Source organism: Lissotriton helveticus, chromosome 7, assembly GCF_964261635.1.
Source record: "Lissotriton helveticus chromosome 7, aLisHel1.1, whole genome shotgun sequence".
In the NCBI taxonomy this organism is placed as follows: domain Eukaryota; kingdom Metazoa; phylum Chordata; class Amphibia; order Caudata; family Salamandridae; genus Lissotriton; species Lissotriton helveticus.
In genome coordinates, this window is record NC_136068.1 from 1855446227 (window position 1) to 1855466320 (window position 20094).

The window sequence follows — 20094 nt, forward strand, 5'->3', positions numbered from 1 at the left end:
TTTGATGAGAGAAGTTGTTTTATTTGAAAAATTACACTTTTCAGTGGGACCATATTGGAGCTGGCAACCTTGGGTGCCAGCCCATGTCAGCCCATGGCCGCCTGAACACTTATAGGAGCCCTTAATGGAAAGATGCTACTAAAGGGAATATATCCTTGCACTTATATGTCCACATCTTTAATACAATGCACCCTGCCTCCTGGGCTAAGGAGGCCTTCCATAGGGGTGAGGGCAAAGTCGAGTTTGAGCAGTTTGCGCTGCTCATGCAGCCTGCAAGGGCAGGAATGCTTTCATCTGTTTACTTGGGTCACTCAGGGTGGCACAATCAGAGCTTCATACCCTAGTGACCCCTTTAACTCCCATGCCCTTGGTACCACTGGTAGCACTTACCAGGGACTTATGAGGGGGTTAAGGTCCTTGCAGATTTGGGTTATCAATTCAAATACAACAGATTTAGGGAGAGAGCACTGGCACTGGGGCCTGGATAGCAGGCTCCAGTGTGCTTCTGGAATAATAACCATCAGCATTGGGGAAAAAGTGTGGGGGGACCATTCCAAAGGGCGCTTTCCTACATGAACCATCTGGCCACCCACTGTAGGTTTGCATCTATCCAGTAGCTTTTGTAGTCTGTGACTCCAAGTCCTCCTTCCGGAATAGGCCATTCCCGCTTGCGTAAGGCAACTTCGTTTCTGCCCCTTAAACTTGATATGTACAAGAGCATCACAGTCAGTCTTTTAAATATCTGATTATGGATTCTCATTGGTGATTTTGCAAAGAGGTATATAATTCGGAATTCAAAGTGCCTGTCCCCATTGTGGATTATGATAACTTTTTGCACAGCTGAATGGATTCATTTGTGGATGTTGGTGTTCTGCTTCGATTTCCCACTATGGTGTGCGCATTTTCATAAAATATGTGGATCCAGACATCAGAAGGATCATTGTACCCCCTTCAGAGGTAGCCCAGGAAACAGCATGTCTTCCGGGGAGGTTTGTGGTTTTATAGAGAACAGGCACAATGTGCTTGTATTGATTTGTAGGCCCCACAACTCTCCAAACTCATTCTAATTGGGTAAGAAGTGGATTTAAGTCGATATGGGCATTTTTTCAGATAAAGTAATATCATCTGCATGCAGCGAGCTCCCATTGGTGTATCCATAGAGCTCAGGTAGCATGTGGAGTTTTAATAGTACTAGGGTTTTCCTTAGTAGGTAATAGTCTAAGTTTAACATGGATAGTGGACAACAAGAGGTCATCTCCATTGGGCACTTGTGTGTCAGAAGCATAGGTATAATTACTCTTTAGAAGTGGGAGGGAGCGATTGTTCCTCTTTGACTGCTTGGGACGTTCCTAGCAGGCCATGTGAATGTATGACATCACAACACATACATTTACAATGCATGCCTTTACAATGTAGTTTTTACATCGCAACATCCTTTACAACGCATTCTTTTATATAACATGCCATTACATCGCATTTTGAGAAACTAACTTTATAACGCATTCCATTACATCGCATTATACCTTTATAATGCATACCATTACATTGCATTTAAGGTAAGTGTTGGATAGTATAAGGGTAATAATTACTATTCTAACTCCAATGAGTGCAACAGGAGGGTAAGTGTTGGGTAGTGTAGGAGTAAAATGTACTATTCTAACTCCAGTGAGTGCAACCGTGTTGGATAATGTAATGGTATGCGTTGTATTGACTTGCGATGTAATGCCTGTGTTGTAGTGACATGCATTGTGATGACGTGCGTTGTAGTGACATACAATGTAATGGCTGCGTTGTAATGACATGTGATGAAAAGGATGTTGCGATGTAATGACTGCAATGTAAAGGTAGTGTGATGTAATGACTGCATTGTAAAAGTTGTTTCCCAGGCATGGTACCCGGAAGCCTTGGTAAATTGCATCAAATTCCACAGGAGGCACTCGCTTTCCAGTGTATTCTCCTACGTCGGGTTTTTTGTGGTGGTTTTAATCTCATCTCTCAAAAGGGGTGCTCTAAGAGAGCCCTGTCTTCAGGGTCAGTTTCAAGAAGTGCATGCCCCACGTGACCCCTTTATCAGCTACATGCTCATTGATCTGACTACATAATATTCTAGAATAATCTTGGTGGACTATGTTAATGTCTGCTAGTTGCTTGTGTGGATGCTAAGGTGCCTTTCGGTTTTCATACTGCTGTGATAGGGACATGTGTTCCGTCTGTCCTGACCAATCAGATGACCACTTTTACTCTTTGGCTAGACATTTTTTACAATTGTGTAGTCTAAGCCTGTATTTTCTTGATTGCATGTTTTTTGAGCTCATGCTTTTACAGTCTTTACTGCATTTTGGCCAATTCAGCTCGAAGTTATCTCACTCTCACCCCTTACTGGCTTAGATTAATTCTTTGTTGTACAATCTTGTCGAACTGGGAATTGTTCCTTGCATTATGCATAGTACCTACATGTCAGTAATTATCTAAATCCAACGTGCCATTTTTAACGTTGAGAATATTTTCTCATTTAATGTACGATTATTCAAATTATTCTTTTAACTTATGGTTTTGAAAGAGTTTAAGTCATTTGTCATGTTGTCACTCACGTGAGCCCACATTGTATTTTAAACGTTGTGTCTCATTATTAACTGTATCCTTAATTGGGCTTATACACTGCACTTTTGACTTGTAGTTGTGACTTTTATGATGTATGACCCAAATAAAGCAATCAACTGCATTTTGTTTTTTAATTTAGTACCTTCTTTTTCTAGCACAGCCTTTACACCATGTATCATGCATGTACCACTCACAGTGGCCTTAAACAACTCTCAGTCTATCAATGGGCTGGCTGCTCTAGCTGCATTATCGTTGAAATGCTTTTTCATCACATTTTAGAAGCTTCCCTGTAGGGTGTATCTGGTAAGGCTGCAGGCACCACCTCAATAGGCAAGTTGTGTGTCTGTCCATTGTATAGTCAAGAGAAGATGGTTGAAATCTGTAGGTGTTTTGCCTAAACCATTCTGTGGCCAGCATCTCACTCTGTATTTGGAGTTGCATATGACCATATCTTTTCAGGAATGTAGGGCCTTTTGCATTCAGTTACATCATACATCAACCACCCCATAGCTAAGAAGCCAATTCGTGAATAGTTTTGACATTTGATTAGCTGGAGTTTTAGAAAGTGGTGGGAATGATCTATCCCAATCTACATCCAGCACACAATTAATATCACTCACCCAGACTGTTGGGATGAGTTGAGTGTGAATGATCTGTGACGCTGCCAGGGCTATTTGTAACAATTCTCCTTGCAATTTGCCTTCAATTATTAAAAACCATCTTCCACTGTTGTCACTGGGGCTTCTCCGATTACCCCATATTAATGTGATTGTGTAAGCATCATATAATAGTCCCCTCTATATTTAGTTTGGAGTCTCTCTCTCTCCGCTTTACTAAGGCGTATTTCCTGTAGGAAAGTAAAGTTGGCATCTCTTTCTCTTAACGAATGCATGGATTCTGTATCGCTCAGTTAAGTCACCCAGGTCCATCATGTTCCATGTCAGCAGAGGTAGCACTTCCCATCATCGACTTACGTGTGTGGGTTGATGTAATGCTATGCTTTGCTGCCACCAGAGATCAACTTTCATCAACTTTTCATCCATCTCATGGCTCAACAGTCTGTCTGACCAAATGTGGCCTAAGGATACAAACGTCACCTTAGTTCCAGCAACCCATACTGTCATTTTTAAGGGACTCAATATCAATTCTCTCAACTGATCTTTCACATATCACCACCCCCCAGCCTATGTGCCTTTTCCTACAGCATGATGGATGGTTGAGGTGAGAGGTGTGCCATGGTTTATTATGCTGCCTGCATACACAACTTTGAGTATGGTCACCCATGTGTTGAATGCTGTGTGTTTGCCCCTTATACATTTTTTTTGGTCTCAACAATTCATAAATGTTGCTTGAAGGTTGAAGGACTCTCGTGTGTTTCAGGTTTCACTTTACTGAATGATATTATACATAATGCGGCATTATAGTCCTTCCTACATTCAATAGTTCTGCTTGGTTGGATCATTCTGCTATAATTACTTGGTTGATACTGCTGCTTGGTGATCACTATTTTCAGCTTGATCTACTTTGAAGCCTGTGTTCAGGGTTTCTGAGTGAGTGTGTGAGTCTTTCACTGGTGACCTCCCATCAGCCTGCACCCTCATTTGCTGCTGCTCTTTGGGACTTCATTGGTTAGGTGACTTCAGACAATTTTACTCAGTTCCTATTTCTCCTTCCTCATTTCAGGACAAGTCCTTCGATAGTTTTACCGCTGCCTGCTGCCCATTTTGTAATCCATCCCCACGCTTCATTGGGATCCATGAAAAAAATGCGCTGCCGTCTTCAAATGTTTTTAGGTTTGTAGGAAACATGAGTGTGTATTTTATGCCCAACTATCTGAGTTTTTGTTTCACTTCCAGGAAGGACTGCCTCTTGGCTTGGACCATGCCTGTAATTAGGAGAGAAGAATATTTTGTGGTTATCCACCATTGTTGCACCATTCCTCCTGGCAAATTGTAAATAATTAAATGTGCCTCTATTGGCATGGGTGGTGAGCCTGCAGAGTTGTGGCTGCCCAACCTTTATGGGCTCTAGCAATGGTGAAGTATTTTGATGTGCCAGTTGATGGCACTTTGTCTGCCAACATTGGTCTACAGAAGAACTTAAGGAGTTTTAGAATCCCTTCAAAAGCATATGGTGAACTATGTGAAGTGTCTTTCAGTGCATTAGTGAAAAAATGAAATATTGAAAGGCAAAGAGGGAGAGGTGAAAAGTGATCAGTCAGGACTCTCTGCAGACCTTGACTCTTTCAGTGTCTGCAGTTTGTTATATTTTATGTTTAGCTATTCCTATAACAAGATGGCGGTGCGGAGCCGTGATCCCTTCCTTAATCTCCCACAAATCACCCACCACAAGAATGCACACAGAGATGCAGTTGTTGATGCTTTTTATTCTAATCCTAAGTTTGACAAAGAAGAGAAGGTTTTTTCTTTCCCAAAGCCATCATAAATAGGAGTGTTTTTAAAATCCCAATCCCAGGATTATTACAGAAATACACTAATTTTCCTTCAGTTATGTCCCCTTGTTCCTCTCCTCCATGTCATGGCCTCCACCCCCTCTCTGTTCTGCATGTCCATGTCCTCATTCCTTATTTTTCCCTCCCTTTTCTTCTTTAGACTTCTCTTTTCCTTTTCCTTTCCCACCCCCTTTCTCTTTACCTTTTCCTTTCTCACCACCTTTACCTTTCCCCTTTCCTTTTCCTCCTTTTTCCTTGTCTTTTTTTCCTTTCCCTCCTCCTTTTCCTTTCCCTGATTCTTCATCAACCTGCCCTTCATATTTCTTTTCCTCATCTTCAGGGGCCTGTCGTTTTTTCCTTGTTACTTCATATTCCTTTTCGGGTTCTGGCATGGGTTTGTCTTTTTCATTTGCTTCATTACCCCCTCCATAATGTTCTTTACCATCCCCTGTGCCTTTCCCTCCACCTTTCCCTTTGCCACACCCCTTCCCTTTTCTACCCATATGTTCCTTTCCACTCCCTCCTCCAGGTTTTTCATTTGTTTCTACACCATTGCTGGTTTGTCTTTTTTCTCTAGTACTTCCAGCCTCATTTCCTTCATTGTCGTCATCTTCTGGATCCTCTGGTTTATTTCCATCCTCTGGGTCTCCTATTGTATAAAGTAAAAGAAGAGAAAGGCATGTAAATAAAAGAATGGGAGAAGGTAAATGTGAGTTTACTTCGACAAAAGGGTCAGCCCTGAGACTGTGGACTACACACTCTCTTTCCACCCTGCAACCACCATCTGCCACTCATGAGTGATGTTGACTCTGCTCTTTCCCTCCTGGTATGTGTGCTAGTCTGTTACAGGGCAACTACTGTAAAAACACTATAGATAGCAAGTCAAAGGCTCCAGACACTCAAGACTCTTGAGATTAAACCTCCAGATCCAACCAGAGGAGGGATCTTTGAAGTGTTCTTAAAATGTGCATTGTTTCCATCAAATAGGCCCGCCCCATCCATAACACCGGGCCAACCAGAATGCTATAAAAATCAGAAATGCATGTCAATGAAAGAACACAAACACAGGAACATTGACCTGTTTTCATTCTGTAATCGTTGTGCTCAGTATGCATTTCAAGGATGACAAGTACTGGATTTTAAAGCTTTCTCTCATATTTTCACCACTTTTCACAATAAAATACCATCAAATTGCTTGAAAACCCAGATCCTCCGTCTCAATACACAGAGTACGGTAAGGGAGGACCTACAGTATTTCCCTTTGCCTAGACACAGCAGAGGATCCAGTATTTGGGAGATCAAATTTGCCCAACAATCGACAAAACCGCAGCGTAAATCTATCTTGACCTCTTAAAGAATGGCATTAGAGACTTACAAAGCTATCAGTTGGGATGTATTGCTGCCTTTAAAATGACATCACTACCAAGAATACTCTACACACTTCAGGCTTTGCAACTCCAGGCACCTACAGGGATAATCCATAAATTACTGAAATTGGTAGAGCTTTATCTGGGGAGCAAAACGACCTAGACCGGAAAGGGATATGCATATCTATCTCCAAAAGAGGGAGTGTTGTGAGTCCCATACTTACTTTGCTAGTACACTGGAAAGCAACTACACTATATGGTAGAGACACACTGGTGCTTCATGGACCTGTCTGTTGAGGGAACTGTTCCTGCTCTGCTCCCCTTGTGATCTGACTGACCCTTTCATCAAGGAATTGGTTTGGTTTAGTTTTGATGTGATGAATGCTTCTTTCCCATCTCAAGTCACAACTGCAAGTCCCTTCTACGTCCCTGGTGAGCAGAGCTGACCTGGATGTGTCCCTTGCCTACACACTCAGAGGATTTGACTTGCTGTTCCCCATCCAATGATTTCATGGTGCTTGAGTGTTGAAAGCACCACTGCAGTGAAGTGTCTGTGCTTAAGTTCTGTTGCTTGTGGTCAAGTGGGTCTTGATTCCCAGGATGTTCATTGGAGCTAAAGACCAGCCCTCAAGAAAAACAAAGTTAAAACCCATTCTCAGTTGCATTGGTGATAGACAAGGGATGATTGCTGCCCTCTGCAGTAATAGGAGACGCCTTCCACTTGAAATAGACCGCGCACACAATTCAGCGAAGACATCGCCAACTTCATCAGCCTGCACGCCCTCCCCTCCGCTGACTACATCCTCCTAGGGGACCTCAACTTCCACCTAGAGAACAACAACGACAGCAACACCACCACCCTGCTGGACAACCTCGCCAACCTCGGACTCAAGCAACTGGTGACCACCCCCACCCACTACGCCGGCCACACGCTTGACCCCGTCTTCTCCTCCAGCAAGGACATCTCCTTCAGCCATGCCACTGGACTCCACTGGACAGACCACAGCTGTGTCCACTTTAGCTTCAGAAGGACCACGCTCCACCACCACCCGCAACAGGTTCCCCGCAGAAGCTGGAACAAGATCACCACCGACCAGCTAGCCACATCCCTGAGCTAGAACCCTCCCGCCAGCTCAGCGAACCCCAACCAAGCCGCCAACAACCTCACTAGATGGATCACCAACTGCGCAGATGACCTCGCTCCACTGAAGACCCCCCCGTCAGACCTGGCAACAAGAAAGCATCCTGGTTCACCGACGAACTCAAGAGCTCCAAGAAGAACTGCCGTGCCTTCGAGAAAGCCTGGCGCAGAGACCCAACAACAGACAACATGACCACCCTCAAGCAAGCCACCCGAAAACACCACCAGCTTATCCACACCACCAAGAAAACCGCATTTAAGGAACGACTAGACAACAACGCCCACAACACCAAGGAACTCTTCAACATCGTCAAAGAGCTCTCGAACCCTAGCGCCGGAAACAACAACATCACCCCATCACAAGACCTCTGCAACTCGCTCGCCGCGTTCTGCCACAACAAGATCGCAGATATACACAACAGTTTCAGCACACAGCCGACGCACCCCACGACCGCACCAACGCCCCCCACCACCACCCTCCGCGCCTGGACCCCGATCAACACCGAAGACACCATCCGCATGATGAACTCCATCCACTCCGGATCACCAACCGACCCCTGCCCGCATCACGTCTTCAACAAGGCCAACTCCATCATCGCACCCCATCTCCGAGACATCATCAATGCCTCCTTCGACACCGCCACCTTCCCAGAGAGCTGGAAGCACGCCAAACTCAGCGCCCTACTGAAGAAACCTTCAGCAGATCCCACCGAACTTAAAAACTACCGCCCCATCTCGCTTCTTCCTTTTCCTGCCAAAGTCATCGAGAAGACCGTCAACAGACAGCTGGCCGCCTTCCTCGAGACGAATAGATCCCTCGACCAATCGCAGTCCGGTTTCAGAGCCAACCACAGCACCGAGACCGCCCTCATCGCAGCCACCGACGACATCCGAGCCCTGCTCGACAACGGGGAAACAGCGGCCCTCATCCTCCTGGACCTCTCCGCAGCGTTCGACACTGTCTGCCACCGCACCCTAGTGCAGCGCGTCAGCAACGTCGGAATCCAAGAGAAGGCTCTGGAGTGGATCATCTCCTTCCTCGCCGGAAGAACACAGAGAGTCCGCCTCCCCCCGTTCAGATCAGAGGCCACCGAAGTCATCTGCAGCGTACCACAAGGATCATCGCTCAGCCCCACGCTGTTCAACATCTACATGAGCCCCCTCGCGGCCATCGCACGCCAACACAACCTCAACATCATCTCCTACGCCGACGACACCCAGCTGATCCTCTCCCTCACCAACGACCCCGCCACCGCCAGAACCAACCTACACGAAGGGATGTAAGACGTAGCAGATGAAGAACAGCCGCCTGAAACTGAACTCAGATAAGACGGAAGTCCTCATCCTGGGATCATCACCCTCCGCCTGGGACAACTCCTGGTGGCCACCTGCCCTAGGCAGCGCACCCAAACCGACGGACTACGCGCGCAACCTGGGCTTCATCCTGGACTCCTCCCTCTCGATGACCAGACAAGTCAACGCCGTCTCCTCGTCATGCTTCAACATCCTACGCATGCTACGGAAGATCTTCCGGTGGATCCCCACGGAAACCAGGAAGACGGTCACCCAGGCGCTCGTCACCAGCCGACTAGACTACGGTAACGCCCTCTGTGCCGGAACCACAGCCAAACTTCAGAAAAGGCTCCAGCGCATTCAGAACGCCTCAGCACGACTCATCCTGGACATCCCCCGACCCAGCCACATCTACGGACACTGAGAGACCTGCACTGGCTCCCAGTCAGCAAGAGAATCACGTTCCGACTCCTCACCCACGCACACAAAGCTCTCCACAACAAGGACCCAGATACCTCAACGACCGCCTCACCTTCTACACTCCCACACGCCAGCTGCGATCGACCAGCCACGCCCTCGCCGCCGTTCCCCGCATCCGAAGAGCCACAACGGGAGGAAGATCCTTCTCCTACCTGGCTGCCAAAACGTGGAACTCCCTCCCTATCCACCTCCGCCTAACCCAACACCACCTCTCCTTCAGGAAGCAACTCAAGACCTGGCTGTTCGAGCCGTAGCCCCCCCCCCCCCAAGCGCCTTGAGACCCTCTGGGTGAGTAGCGCGCTATACAAATGCTTGAATTATTGATTGACTGATTGATTGATTGATTGATTGGTTCAGTGAAAAAGCTGAATGTGATCATGAGTCGGTCAGAGCCACACACTTCTAGGAGTTAATGTTTCTCAGTGGATAGCCTACTAAGCATGCACTGTGCTTGCAAATGCATTACCCTGTGCCTGTAGAATTATTTATAGAGTCACACATTTTATCCAAGTGTGGCAGACTCTGGAGATTACCTCAAGTGTGAATCGAGTGAGGTTCGGTCTTATGTAGAGGTTTACAAAAGTTGATAATAGGAGATAGCGATGTTAGCGACTGTTTCCAGTCGCTAACATCTTGGCACGCCCACTTTGCATTAAATTAGTGATAAATTTCACTGACATGCAAAGTGGGGCCCAAGATGGTCGCTATCTCCTACTAGCTGTCACTAACTGGTGTTAGCGACAGCTAGGTAATAGGGAGATAATTTTATCTCCGCTTCTTGGGTTTTAAAGCCAAAAAAGCGGAGATAAACCCCCTAATAATATGCCCCCAAGTGTGGATGGTTTCCTTTCATGCCCTAGTGTCTCGGAATGTAGGGCTTACCCTATGCAGTACCTGAAGTGTTAGCTTATTCTTGTTTAAAGAAATCTGTAGTTCATATGTCAGATCTGTGCACTCAAAATAGTGCTGTGGATCTGAAAAGCAACTTCATCAAACAAATATATGGAATATGAGGTGCTACTTTTTGCATAGTGGGCCTAATTTTCTTTTTTTATGGACTATGTTGTTTTTCTTGATCTCAATCACTTTTTGCTGATACACTGATCGGTGAATACACTGATCATGGAATGGCCTTATGCCATTTACTCTTCTCTTTATACTAGAACTGCCTTTAATTTGAAAATTGAGTACATCACTGCTGTCAGAGAAACCTTCTTGGAAAATGGGAATTGAGTGATTTACTGTACTACTGGGATTGTTAAGTAGGCCCTGATAAAGCATTTTGTATTGTGAAACACCTGCTGGCCGATTGAAGCTTGGACAATAAATGTATTAAGAATACGGTTTTCTTTTTGCCCTTTACAGTTCTTTCTGTGTATGAAATGTTGATACTGTATTCCAGTGGCGACAGGCACATCTTAGTGGAAGCATTTGTTTCTGGTCTAGATGAATCTTTCACAATTGTGATATTTGTTTCTTTCAGGGAGTATTTTGATTTTCTTGATCTTTCCACTTTCCTCCACTATTCCTCACTTTCACACTCTTTGTTTTTTTTGTATAATTGGGTCTGCTGAGCCCATAGCACACAGAAGACCTTTGTCTCCACCTCCCCTGTGACCAATTGATGGTTCCCCTTGCCCCCTTGTATCCAACAATTTTGTTTCTGCGACGTGCATTCCACCAACACGTGTGCTAATGTGGACGTCTTGCAGTGGAGATAGGTGTGGTGGTGGGAGCCAGCATATCTTGTTGTTGAGCCCCTTACATGTTGTTATGCCACTGGAAACAGACATGGTTGCCTTTCTCATAAAAATGAAATCTGAAGCAAAGTTACTCACCAGACTTCATTTGGTCCGGATCCTTCTTTTCTTCGTGGTTCCAACCTAACAAAAAAGATACTGATTTAGAGGGACCTAGGCTTCAATTATTGATAAATGCTATTCTGACGACCAACCTGGTTATTTCATCTCTTCAATAATCAGTTGTTACAATGTTATTGGAATGCATCTCTTCAATATGCAACTGTTACAATGTTATTGGAAAAACATATTTAAATGCTAGCTTCATGTCTAATGTAACACCAAATGTAAGACTGTCTGTTCAAAATGGAAAATGGAGTATCTGGTCATTGATTAACATCAAATCCCTCTGTGGTCTTACAGCCTGTTGACACCGAGGCAGCTCTCTTGCAAGAGCAGATCCCATCGTTGCACTCATAGAAGAAGTACAGCTTGTCCAACCAGATCTGAATCTCGCAAAAAGAAAGTATTTTCTTTTTTCCGATTGCCTTTGCTTTCCCATTGATGCTATTCACCTTTGTTTCAATGTCATGCCAAATACAGGGGCATAGACTTAAAAAACCAAACCCTTTCCCACCTCTTAGAATGAACAATGCCTCTGACACTGAGCAGCCAATAGCTACTAGCAAGGGTGCGGTGTGCAGCTACATCCCAATGCTCTGACTCCAGCCACACCCAGAGGATTTGGTGACTGTTTGCTACATTGGGGAGGGACTCTGTTCCATGCTGGACCCTGCAGAATGAAGGTCTGAAAATTCTTCAGTCCAGAAACCAACTCTCCTGATCCAGCCTGCACCTTTTTCCTGGTACGTGTGGAGCCTAAGGCTACATCCCAGAGCCGGAATGCATGCAGACCAGACTTGTCTCATCGCACCCCCAGCAATAAATCAGAGAATCTTTTCCCATCTCAGCCTATGAAAGGTTGGGCTAGGCCCCGTCTACTAACTGTCTATTCCTATAGCATATAATGCCATCTTCCCTACTAGGGTGCTTTATGGGAGATTGTGCTCTCCATGTTTGTCATGGTGGCTTCTCTGCTCCTGTCACTTCTTAGCAGGGCTTGAGACAGTCATTCTACCAGCAGGTCAATTTCAATATTTTCCTGGCTACATCAATTTCCGGTCAGCTTGTAAATCCTGTTAGTTCCTGTATTCTTGCTGTTGATCACCTGCCTGCACCATCCAGAGCATATCAGTCATTGCTCACAAGCACAAACCGTAGGGTTGTAGTACCACAAGAGCATATTTATATCTGTTGCACTAATATTCCCAGCCACTCCTTTTCTCGGGGCCTTTATATTGATCGGTGTGTTTTGAATACGTCCTTATTCTCAACACGTTTCTCTTTCTTGACCTCCAATTCCTCTGTACAACCCAAATCTGGATCTGCCAGAATGACATGGTGAGGTGTGCAGCATTAAACGCTCTTGCTTCATTCATTCTCAAGGCCGCTCTTGCAAGAGAGGCAGAGGTGGTCTACTGTATCACCCTCAAAGGTCAAAGCAGCTAATAATTGTCCTGTAATTGCATCAATTTCAGGTTATTGCATTCATGTAACCTACTTCTGATCTTAAATCTCTCCTTTCCTCACCTCCTACAAACACACTTGATGGTAGTCTTAGCTTGACCTTTACATTCTATTCTATTTCTGTCATTTCCTCTTTCCTGGTACAGTCCACTCCACCCCCTGATAATTTTCTCAATTTTTGGCTTTTCACATGGTCTTCTTTTGTGTTTGTGCAAACTATCCCTACACCTTCACCATTCAACCATGCATGACCAATGCAATGTAGCACCACTAGACCTGGTCTCAATTGTATCCAGTAAGCACCTTTCCGAAGTCTTTTCTATCTCCTTTATCCAAATCAAGCATTGTGCCTTCCATCAGCTACTCAACCCAACACATTCAGATTCTATGTAATAAATATGACTTTTAAAATCTTCACTACATTAAAGTTGAGTTGGGTTGTGCCTTTATTTATTACCTATAAAAATTCTATAAATGTATCAAACAATCAATCAATCAATCATAACATTTGTATAGCCGCTACTCACCCGGAAGGGTCTCAAGGCGCTTGGGGGAAGGGGGCCGCTACTGCTCGAACAGCCAGGTCTTGAGTTGTCTCCTGAAGGTGAGGTGGTCCTGGGTCAGCCGAAGGTGGATGGGGAGGGAGTTCCATGTCTTGGCCGCCAGGTAGGAGAAGGATCTGCCTCCGGCGGTGGCTCTTCGGATGCGTGGTACGGCGGCGAGGGCGAGGCTAGCGGACCGTAGTGGCGGGTGGGCGTGTGGAAGGTCAGGCGGTCGTTGAGGTACTTGGGGCCCAGGTTGTGGAGAGACTTGTGTGCGTGGGTGAGGAGCCTGAACGTGATCCTCTTGTTGACGGGGAGCCAGTGCAGGTTACCTCAGGTGGCCGGAGATGTGGCTGCGTCGAGGGATGTCCAGGATGAGTCGGGCGGAGGCGTTCTGGATGCGTTGTAGTCTTTTCTGTAGCTTGGCTGTGGTTGCGGCATGTTTCCGTAGTCCAGCCGGCTGGTGACGAGGGCCTGGGTGACCGTCTTCCTGGTTTCGATCGGGATCCATCAGAAGATCTTGCGGAGCATGCGGAGGGTGTGAAAGCATGAGGAGGAGACGGCGTTGACTTTTCAGGTCATCGAGAGGGAGGAGTCCAGGATGAAGCCCAGGTTGCGTGCGTGGTCTGTCGGCTTGGGGGCGGTGCCCAGGGCTGGGGGCCACCAGGAGTCGTCCCAGGCGGAGGGTGATGGTCCAAGTATGAGGACTTCCGTCTTGTATGAGTTCAGTTTCAAGCGGCTGTTCTTCATCCACTCGGCGACATCTTTCATCCCTTCGCGGAGGCTGGTTCTGCCGGTGTCGGGGTCTCTGGTGAGGGAGAGGATCAGCTGGGTGTCGTCGGCATAGGAGATGATGTTGAGGTTGTGTTGGCGTGCGATGGTTGCAAGAGGTCTCATGTAGACGTTGAAGAGGGTGGGGCTGAGTGATGATCCTTGCGGGACGCCGCAGACAACTTCGCCGGCCTCGGAACGAAACGGGGGGAGGCGGACTCTCTGTGTTCTTCCAGCGAGGAACGAGATGATCCACTTCAATGCCTTCTCTTGGATGCCGGTGTTGCTGAGGCGTTGGACTAGGGTGCGGTGGCAGACAGTGTCGAACGCCGCGGAGAGGTCCAGGAGGATGAGTGCCGCTGTTTCCCGTTGTCGAGAAGGGCTCGGATGTCGTCGGTGGCTGCGATGAGGGCGGTCTCGGTGCTGTGGTTGGCTCTGAAACCGGACTGCGAGTGGTCGAGGGATCCATTAGTCTCAAGCAAGGCGGCAAGCTGTCTGTTGGCGATCTTCTCGATGACTTTGGCAGGAAAAGGGAGGAGCGAGATGGGGCGGAAGTTTTTGAGGTCGGTGGGGTCCGCTGTTGGTTTCTTCAGTAGGGCGCTGAGCTCGGCATGCTTCCAGCTGTCCGGGAAGGTGGCGGTGTCGAAGGAGGTGTTGATGATGTCTCGGAGTTGGGGTGCGATGGTGGAGTCGGCCTTGTTGAAGACGTGGTGGGGGCAGGGGTCAGTCGGAGATCCGGAGTGGATGGTGTTCATCGTGCGGGCTGTGTATTCGGTGGTCACTGCGGTCCAGGTGCGGAGGGTGGCGGTGGGGTGCGTTGGTTCGATGGTTGGGTGCGAGGATGGTGCGCCGAAGCTGTTGTGGATGTCGGCAATCTTGCGGTGGAAGAACGAAGCGAGGGAGTCGCAGAGATCTTGTGATGGGGTGATGTCGTTGTTGCCGGTGCTGGGGTTGGAGAACTCCTTGACGATGCTGAAGAGTTCCTTGCTGTCGCAGGCGTTGTTGTCCAGTCGATCCTTCAGTGATTTCTTCTTGGTGGCGCGGATGAGCTGGTGGAATTTGTAGAATTTTGTAAGTTGTTTATGTTGCATGCATTCTTTAATTTGTCTAACTGTACCCTGATAATCTCTCAGCCCATAACACTTGCTATCCCAGAACCTTTAATCCCTGAACTACTCCTTAATGCTACCCTTCCTTCGACCCTAAAAAACCCTCACTCCTGCTTTGCTTCAAAAATTGAAACCTCTGAACATCTTTTACTTCTACACCCTGCACATTCTTGACAAGATCATTACCATTGATCTTGGCCCCAGCATTGACCTTGTTGTCACCATTCGCCTTTCATAGATAAGCATTCACACAGATGGTGACTCACCGGTAGAATGGTACTCCGTACGTTTCTCTCCATGATGCTCCATCATCATCATCTTTTTTTCCTGCCAACCTAATGAAAAAAACGGTATTAGTAGTAGAGCCTTAGCTTCAAAGGGTCACTGGCTACTAGTGAGGATTTTTTTTGTAAATATGTAAATGTCTTCATATTAGTAAAAAAGAAAACTGATAGAACGGAGTCATGGTGAGCAGCATGTCATGGTGAGCACTACATTCCAAACTTCCTTGTTTAGCCTCAAAACATGGAGCTTCTGCTCACGGGTCAACTTCAGGATCATGATTGAACTCATGTCCAATTTGACACCATGGGGGCTGTGGTTTCTAGAGCGACCAATCAAAGGTCGGTGGTCCCAAACCGCAATTAGGATGCAACCACACATGGTGCGTTTGCAGACTCTTTTCGCTATGGGAGCTTGTGATGCGGTCAGAAACTGGCCACAGCACAAGCTCACATAGCGAAATGGGAGTCACTGTAAATCCTCGCACAGTGTGGCAAGCTCCTCATGGTGCCTACTACACTGTGCAGGAATTTATAGGAGGGCACCATAGGTGCTCCCTTGTCTCCCAACAGGAAGATGCGCAAGAAGGGGGGCCCTGCCAGGGTCCTCCAAAGTGGGAATCCGACATTCTTTCCATGTCGGAAAGCCCAACATCATAAACCTGATGGTGGAAACACCGTCTGCATGGGATTATGTTTGATTTCCGACTAGACGACAGGCTCCATGAGCCTGTCAGAAGCCAGCCGGAATGACCAGTCAGTTTGAATTCAGACTGCCTTCAATTTTATACAGCAGTTGTAATTTGAACAAAGGATGTTGTTCGGAAGGTCGGAGGCTTTCCGACCAACATCCTAATTAGCGCCTAGGTCTTCAGAATTCGGCTCTACCCCTGCAACTGAGATGGTCATCAAGAGAAGAAGAGGGCAAGGATGGGAGGGTGGTGCATTTTCAATTATGGTGTGCTAATATCAAAGCTCTGTGGGATATAAAGATCACTTTACAGGAGCTTAGAGAAGGGACAAACAAAAAACAAATGCCAGGTGGCTGCAGCTGCAGTTAAAAGTTTTACAAATCCTTTGATATTTGAGTAAAGGAGAAAACGACAAACACCAACATCTTGTATTACACTTACCACACTGGCACAACAACTATACCTACAATTTATTCCCATTCACCACAATTACATTTAACAACGGACCGTGAACAAGACAGCGGATGCTGTCGAAACGCGTTGGTTTTTTGTTTTGTTTTGGCACCCTATGGATATAAATAAACAACCTTAAAAGTAATCTCCTTGCCATATTGTGTGGTTTGACTGCGACTCCGTTACTGCCTTCCGCGGAAGGAATCCTGGTTTGAATATATATATATATATATATATATATATATATATATATATATATATATATATATATATATATATATATATATATATATATATATATATATATATATATATGAAAATGAATTCCGTCTGAAAGTAGGAAGCAGGACCCCAGGGGGATGGGTTGGAAAGACTTTAATGCAGCAGATTTCAAACCGGTGGCGGCGAATGCATTTCGGACCAATTTCCTTCATCAGCGCCCTGCACCGGATCCAACTGGCACCGAGTAAGTCTGGCTATTGATTGAAAGTTTACAATGATATATAATATATATATAAAATTATTAAATAAATGTTCACTACTCGTGAACATTATAAATCTCTTAACTGTCACATAACCTTAGTAACCAAAAACACTACCCTTCCAAGAACAGAAAAAACCTTACTACTCCTTAGCATGTTCCTTCAATAAACCTGATAAACACTTTAATGCTACCAACACCTGAAACTCTTTATTACCCCCTAGCACTACCATCCCTGAACTCTAAAAACCCTTACTACTCTAATACACTACCCATCCATTAAACCTAAAAAGTATTGGTCACACATTATTACCACTCATCCCTGGACCCTACAAACTCTGAATGAACTACCCCTTTAGCCCACTCTTCCTTAAACCCTAAAGATCTCCTACCACCCCTTAGCCAAACCTGTCCCAGAGGCTTAAAACTACTTACTACTCCTTCACTCTGCCCATCAATGAACCAGAGAAATCCTTAACTATCCATAAACGCAACCCACACCAGAACCTTAACACCCTTTAACATCGCTATACACTACTGTTTTAATGTGTTGATACAATAATGCTTTATAATTTACCTTATTGGAGCTTAGCTCATTCTATATACTCTATATTACTTTGTTGTAGTGCTGATCCTTTGTTTTGGATGCATTGCAGTTGTATATTACCATTTAGAATATGGGTTACTATAAAGAACACCATCACCACACAGTACATTTTCCATGTATATACCACAACGACTACACTTACAATGCACTCTCATTCACAACAATCACAGTTTCTATAACAACGCAAACCACAACTACACATCAAATTAAAAACTATTGTAACATATATATATATATTACAAATATATACATTAGCACTACTCATCCCTGGACCCTATACCTCTCACTACATATTAATACTGCCCTTTCCTGAACCCAAAACTGGTAAGCACCATCTGAATATGGCACTGTAGAATCACAACTAAAAAACGGACACAAATATAGCTGTTCACACATTATTATTCTGCTTATTTATGCCAATAAGAGTTGTAGAAGAGTCTTCTTGGTGTCCATACTGCAATTGTAACAGTAATAAAGAAAACAAAGCACCCTCTGCCCTTCTTGAACTCCAGTCCCATTAGGTTGTTCAAGTGGCCTTGAATGATTGTTGTTTCTAACAAACCATCCAATGGCAGGTGAGAACAAACCACATAAAGCCAACACAGAGGAGTTTGAGGCATAAGAGACAGTGTTGTGCACCCTAAAACACCCACAGCAGTTAACAGTAATTATGCTCCTAATAGTGGAATGGTGAATGAAGTGTGCTAATGAGGTAAATCAACCTAATGTATAGCCTAATGACAGCTGCATGCCAGCTGTGATGGGTGAAAATGCCTTTTCAAATTATTTTTCACACACACACACAATTGTGCACCGGTCACTCAGGTGAAGCAGGCAGTGCCAAGGAGGCTGAAAAGCCAATCACTGAGTGGGAGCTATATAAGACATAGGAGGTACACTACATTCTCTGCAGGTGTGACAGTGAAGTGGGTAGGTTACTAGTGAGACATTAGGTGGGTTCGCAGGGACATTAGGCGTCCCTGCGAAACTCATGGGGAAGCTGGCACCCTCGCTTGCCTGCTCCCTCCTTTCCATCTGGAACGCCTCCCTTCACCACGGCTTCTTCCCTACCACTTGGAAAGAGGCCTTGGTGATCCCTATTCTAAAAAAGGCTGATGCTGACCCCTCGGTCTTCGCCAACTACCGCCCTATCTCCCTTCTCCCTAAACCTGCAAAGGTCCTGGAAAAAGCCGTGCAGTTGCAACTCACGGAATACCTGGAAAACCACTCTCTTCTACACGACTCACAATCCGGATTTAGGGCGGGATTCAGCACTGAGACGGCATTGCTGGAAGTATCCGAAACTATTCGGGAATGCGTGGACAGGGGCAAGGAGGCCATGCTGGTCCTCCTCGACCTGTCCGCTGCATTCGATACGGTCTCCCACCCCATCCTCCTTGACCGACTCAAACAGTTAGGCATTGGCGGCACGGCCTTTAGCTGGATCGAGTCCTTCCTTTCAGGAAGAAGTCAGAGAGTTTTGCTGCGGCCTTTTAAATCGGAGGAAAAACCCCTGTCTTGCGGTGTACCACAGGGCTCCGCCCTCAGCCCCCTGTTTTTTAACGCCTATCTTGCCCCACTGGCCAATGTTGTGGAGTCCTACGGAGTCAGGGTGGTCTCCTATGCTGACGATACTCAGCTGGTATTCTCCTTCAGAGACCACTCGGACTCCGCATTCACCAACTTCCGCCAGTGCCTTAACAACATCAGTATCTGGATGACTGACAACCACCTTAGACTCAATGCAAACAAGACAGAGGTGCTGTTTTTCAACCAGAAAGTCCCCATCCCCTCCTCCTGGTGGTGGCCCACGGCACTTGATCCCGCTCCCTCTCCCGTTCACTCTGCTCGTAACCTGGGTTTTCAGTTTGACGACTCCCTCTCATGCAAAACTCAGGTCAACAAAGTGACCTCTGCCTGCTTCCTGAAGTTGCGCATGATCAAAAAGATACTCCCCTATCTCCCTCTGGATTCCCGCCGTACTGTTACCCATGCCCTCATCACATCCCATTTGGACTATGCAAACAGCCTCTATGCTGGTGCCCCCCAATATCTGCTAGATCGAGTTCAGATTGTCCAGAATGCGTCGGCCAGATTGATTGGTAACATTCCCTACCGTCAATCAGTATCCGCTTATCGCAAAGAACTTCACTGGCTACCAGTGGCCAGCCGTATTCAGTTCAAGATCCTTACCCTTACCTATCGAGCCATTAATGACCTCGGACCCAACTATCTGAAAAAACGTGTCTCAATATCCCGTTCCATCAGATCCTTGAGATCCAATGACCTCCGCCTCCTGGTCTCTCCCCGTTTTAGACTCTCTAGAATGGGTGGCAGAGGGTTCAGTGTCATTGCGGCAAAACTGTGGAACGCTCTGCCTATCGATCTTAGATTCTGCCCCTCCGAATCCATCTTTCGGGCCAAACTCAAAACTTGGCTCTTCTCTGGACTCTGATTTTATTTTACTGTTCCCTCTCCATGCTCCTTCTTCTCCCCTG

The 20094-nt window shown here is 46.1% G+C and overlaps 1 protein-coding gene across 1 annotated transcript in view; it reads right to left on the minus strand.

Moving 5' to 3' along the window:
- Positions 1-5110: 5110 nt before the first annotated feature.
- The window catches only part of LOC144769760 (uncharacterized), a 58558-nt gene continuing 43574 nt past the window's right edge, over positions 5111-20094 (minus strand). Inside the window, exons 3-4 of the mRNA XM_078653939.1 lie at positions 15349-15417; positions 5111-5702 (exon numbers count right to left, since the gene is read on the minus strand). Of these exons, the coding sequence (XP_078510065.1) occupies positions 5179-5702; positions 15349-15417 (593 nt within the window). The 3' untranslated portion in view covers positions 5111-5178. The remainder of the gene's footprint in view (positions 5703-15348; positions 15418-20094) is intronic.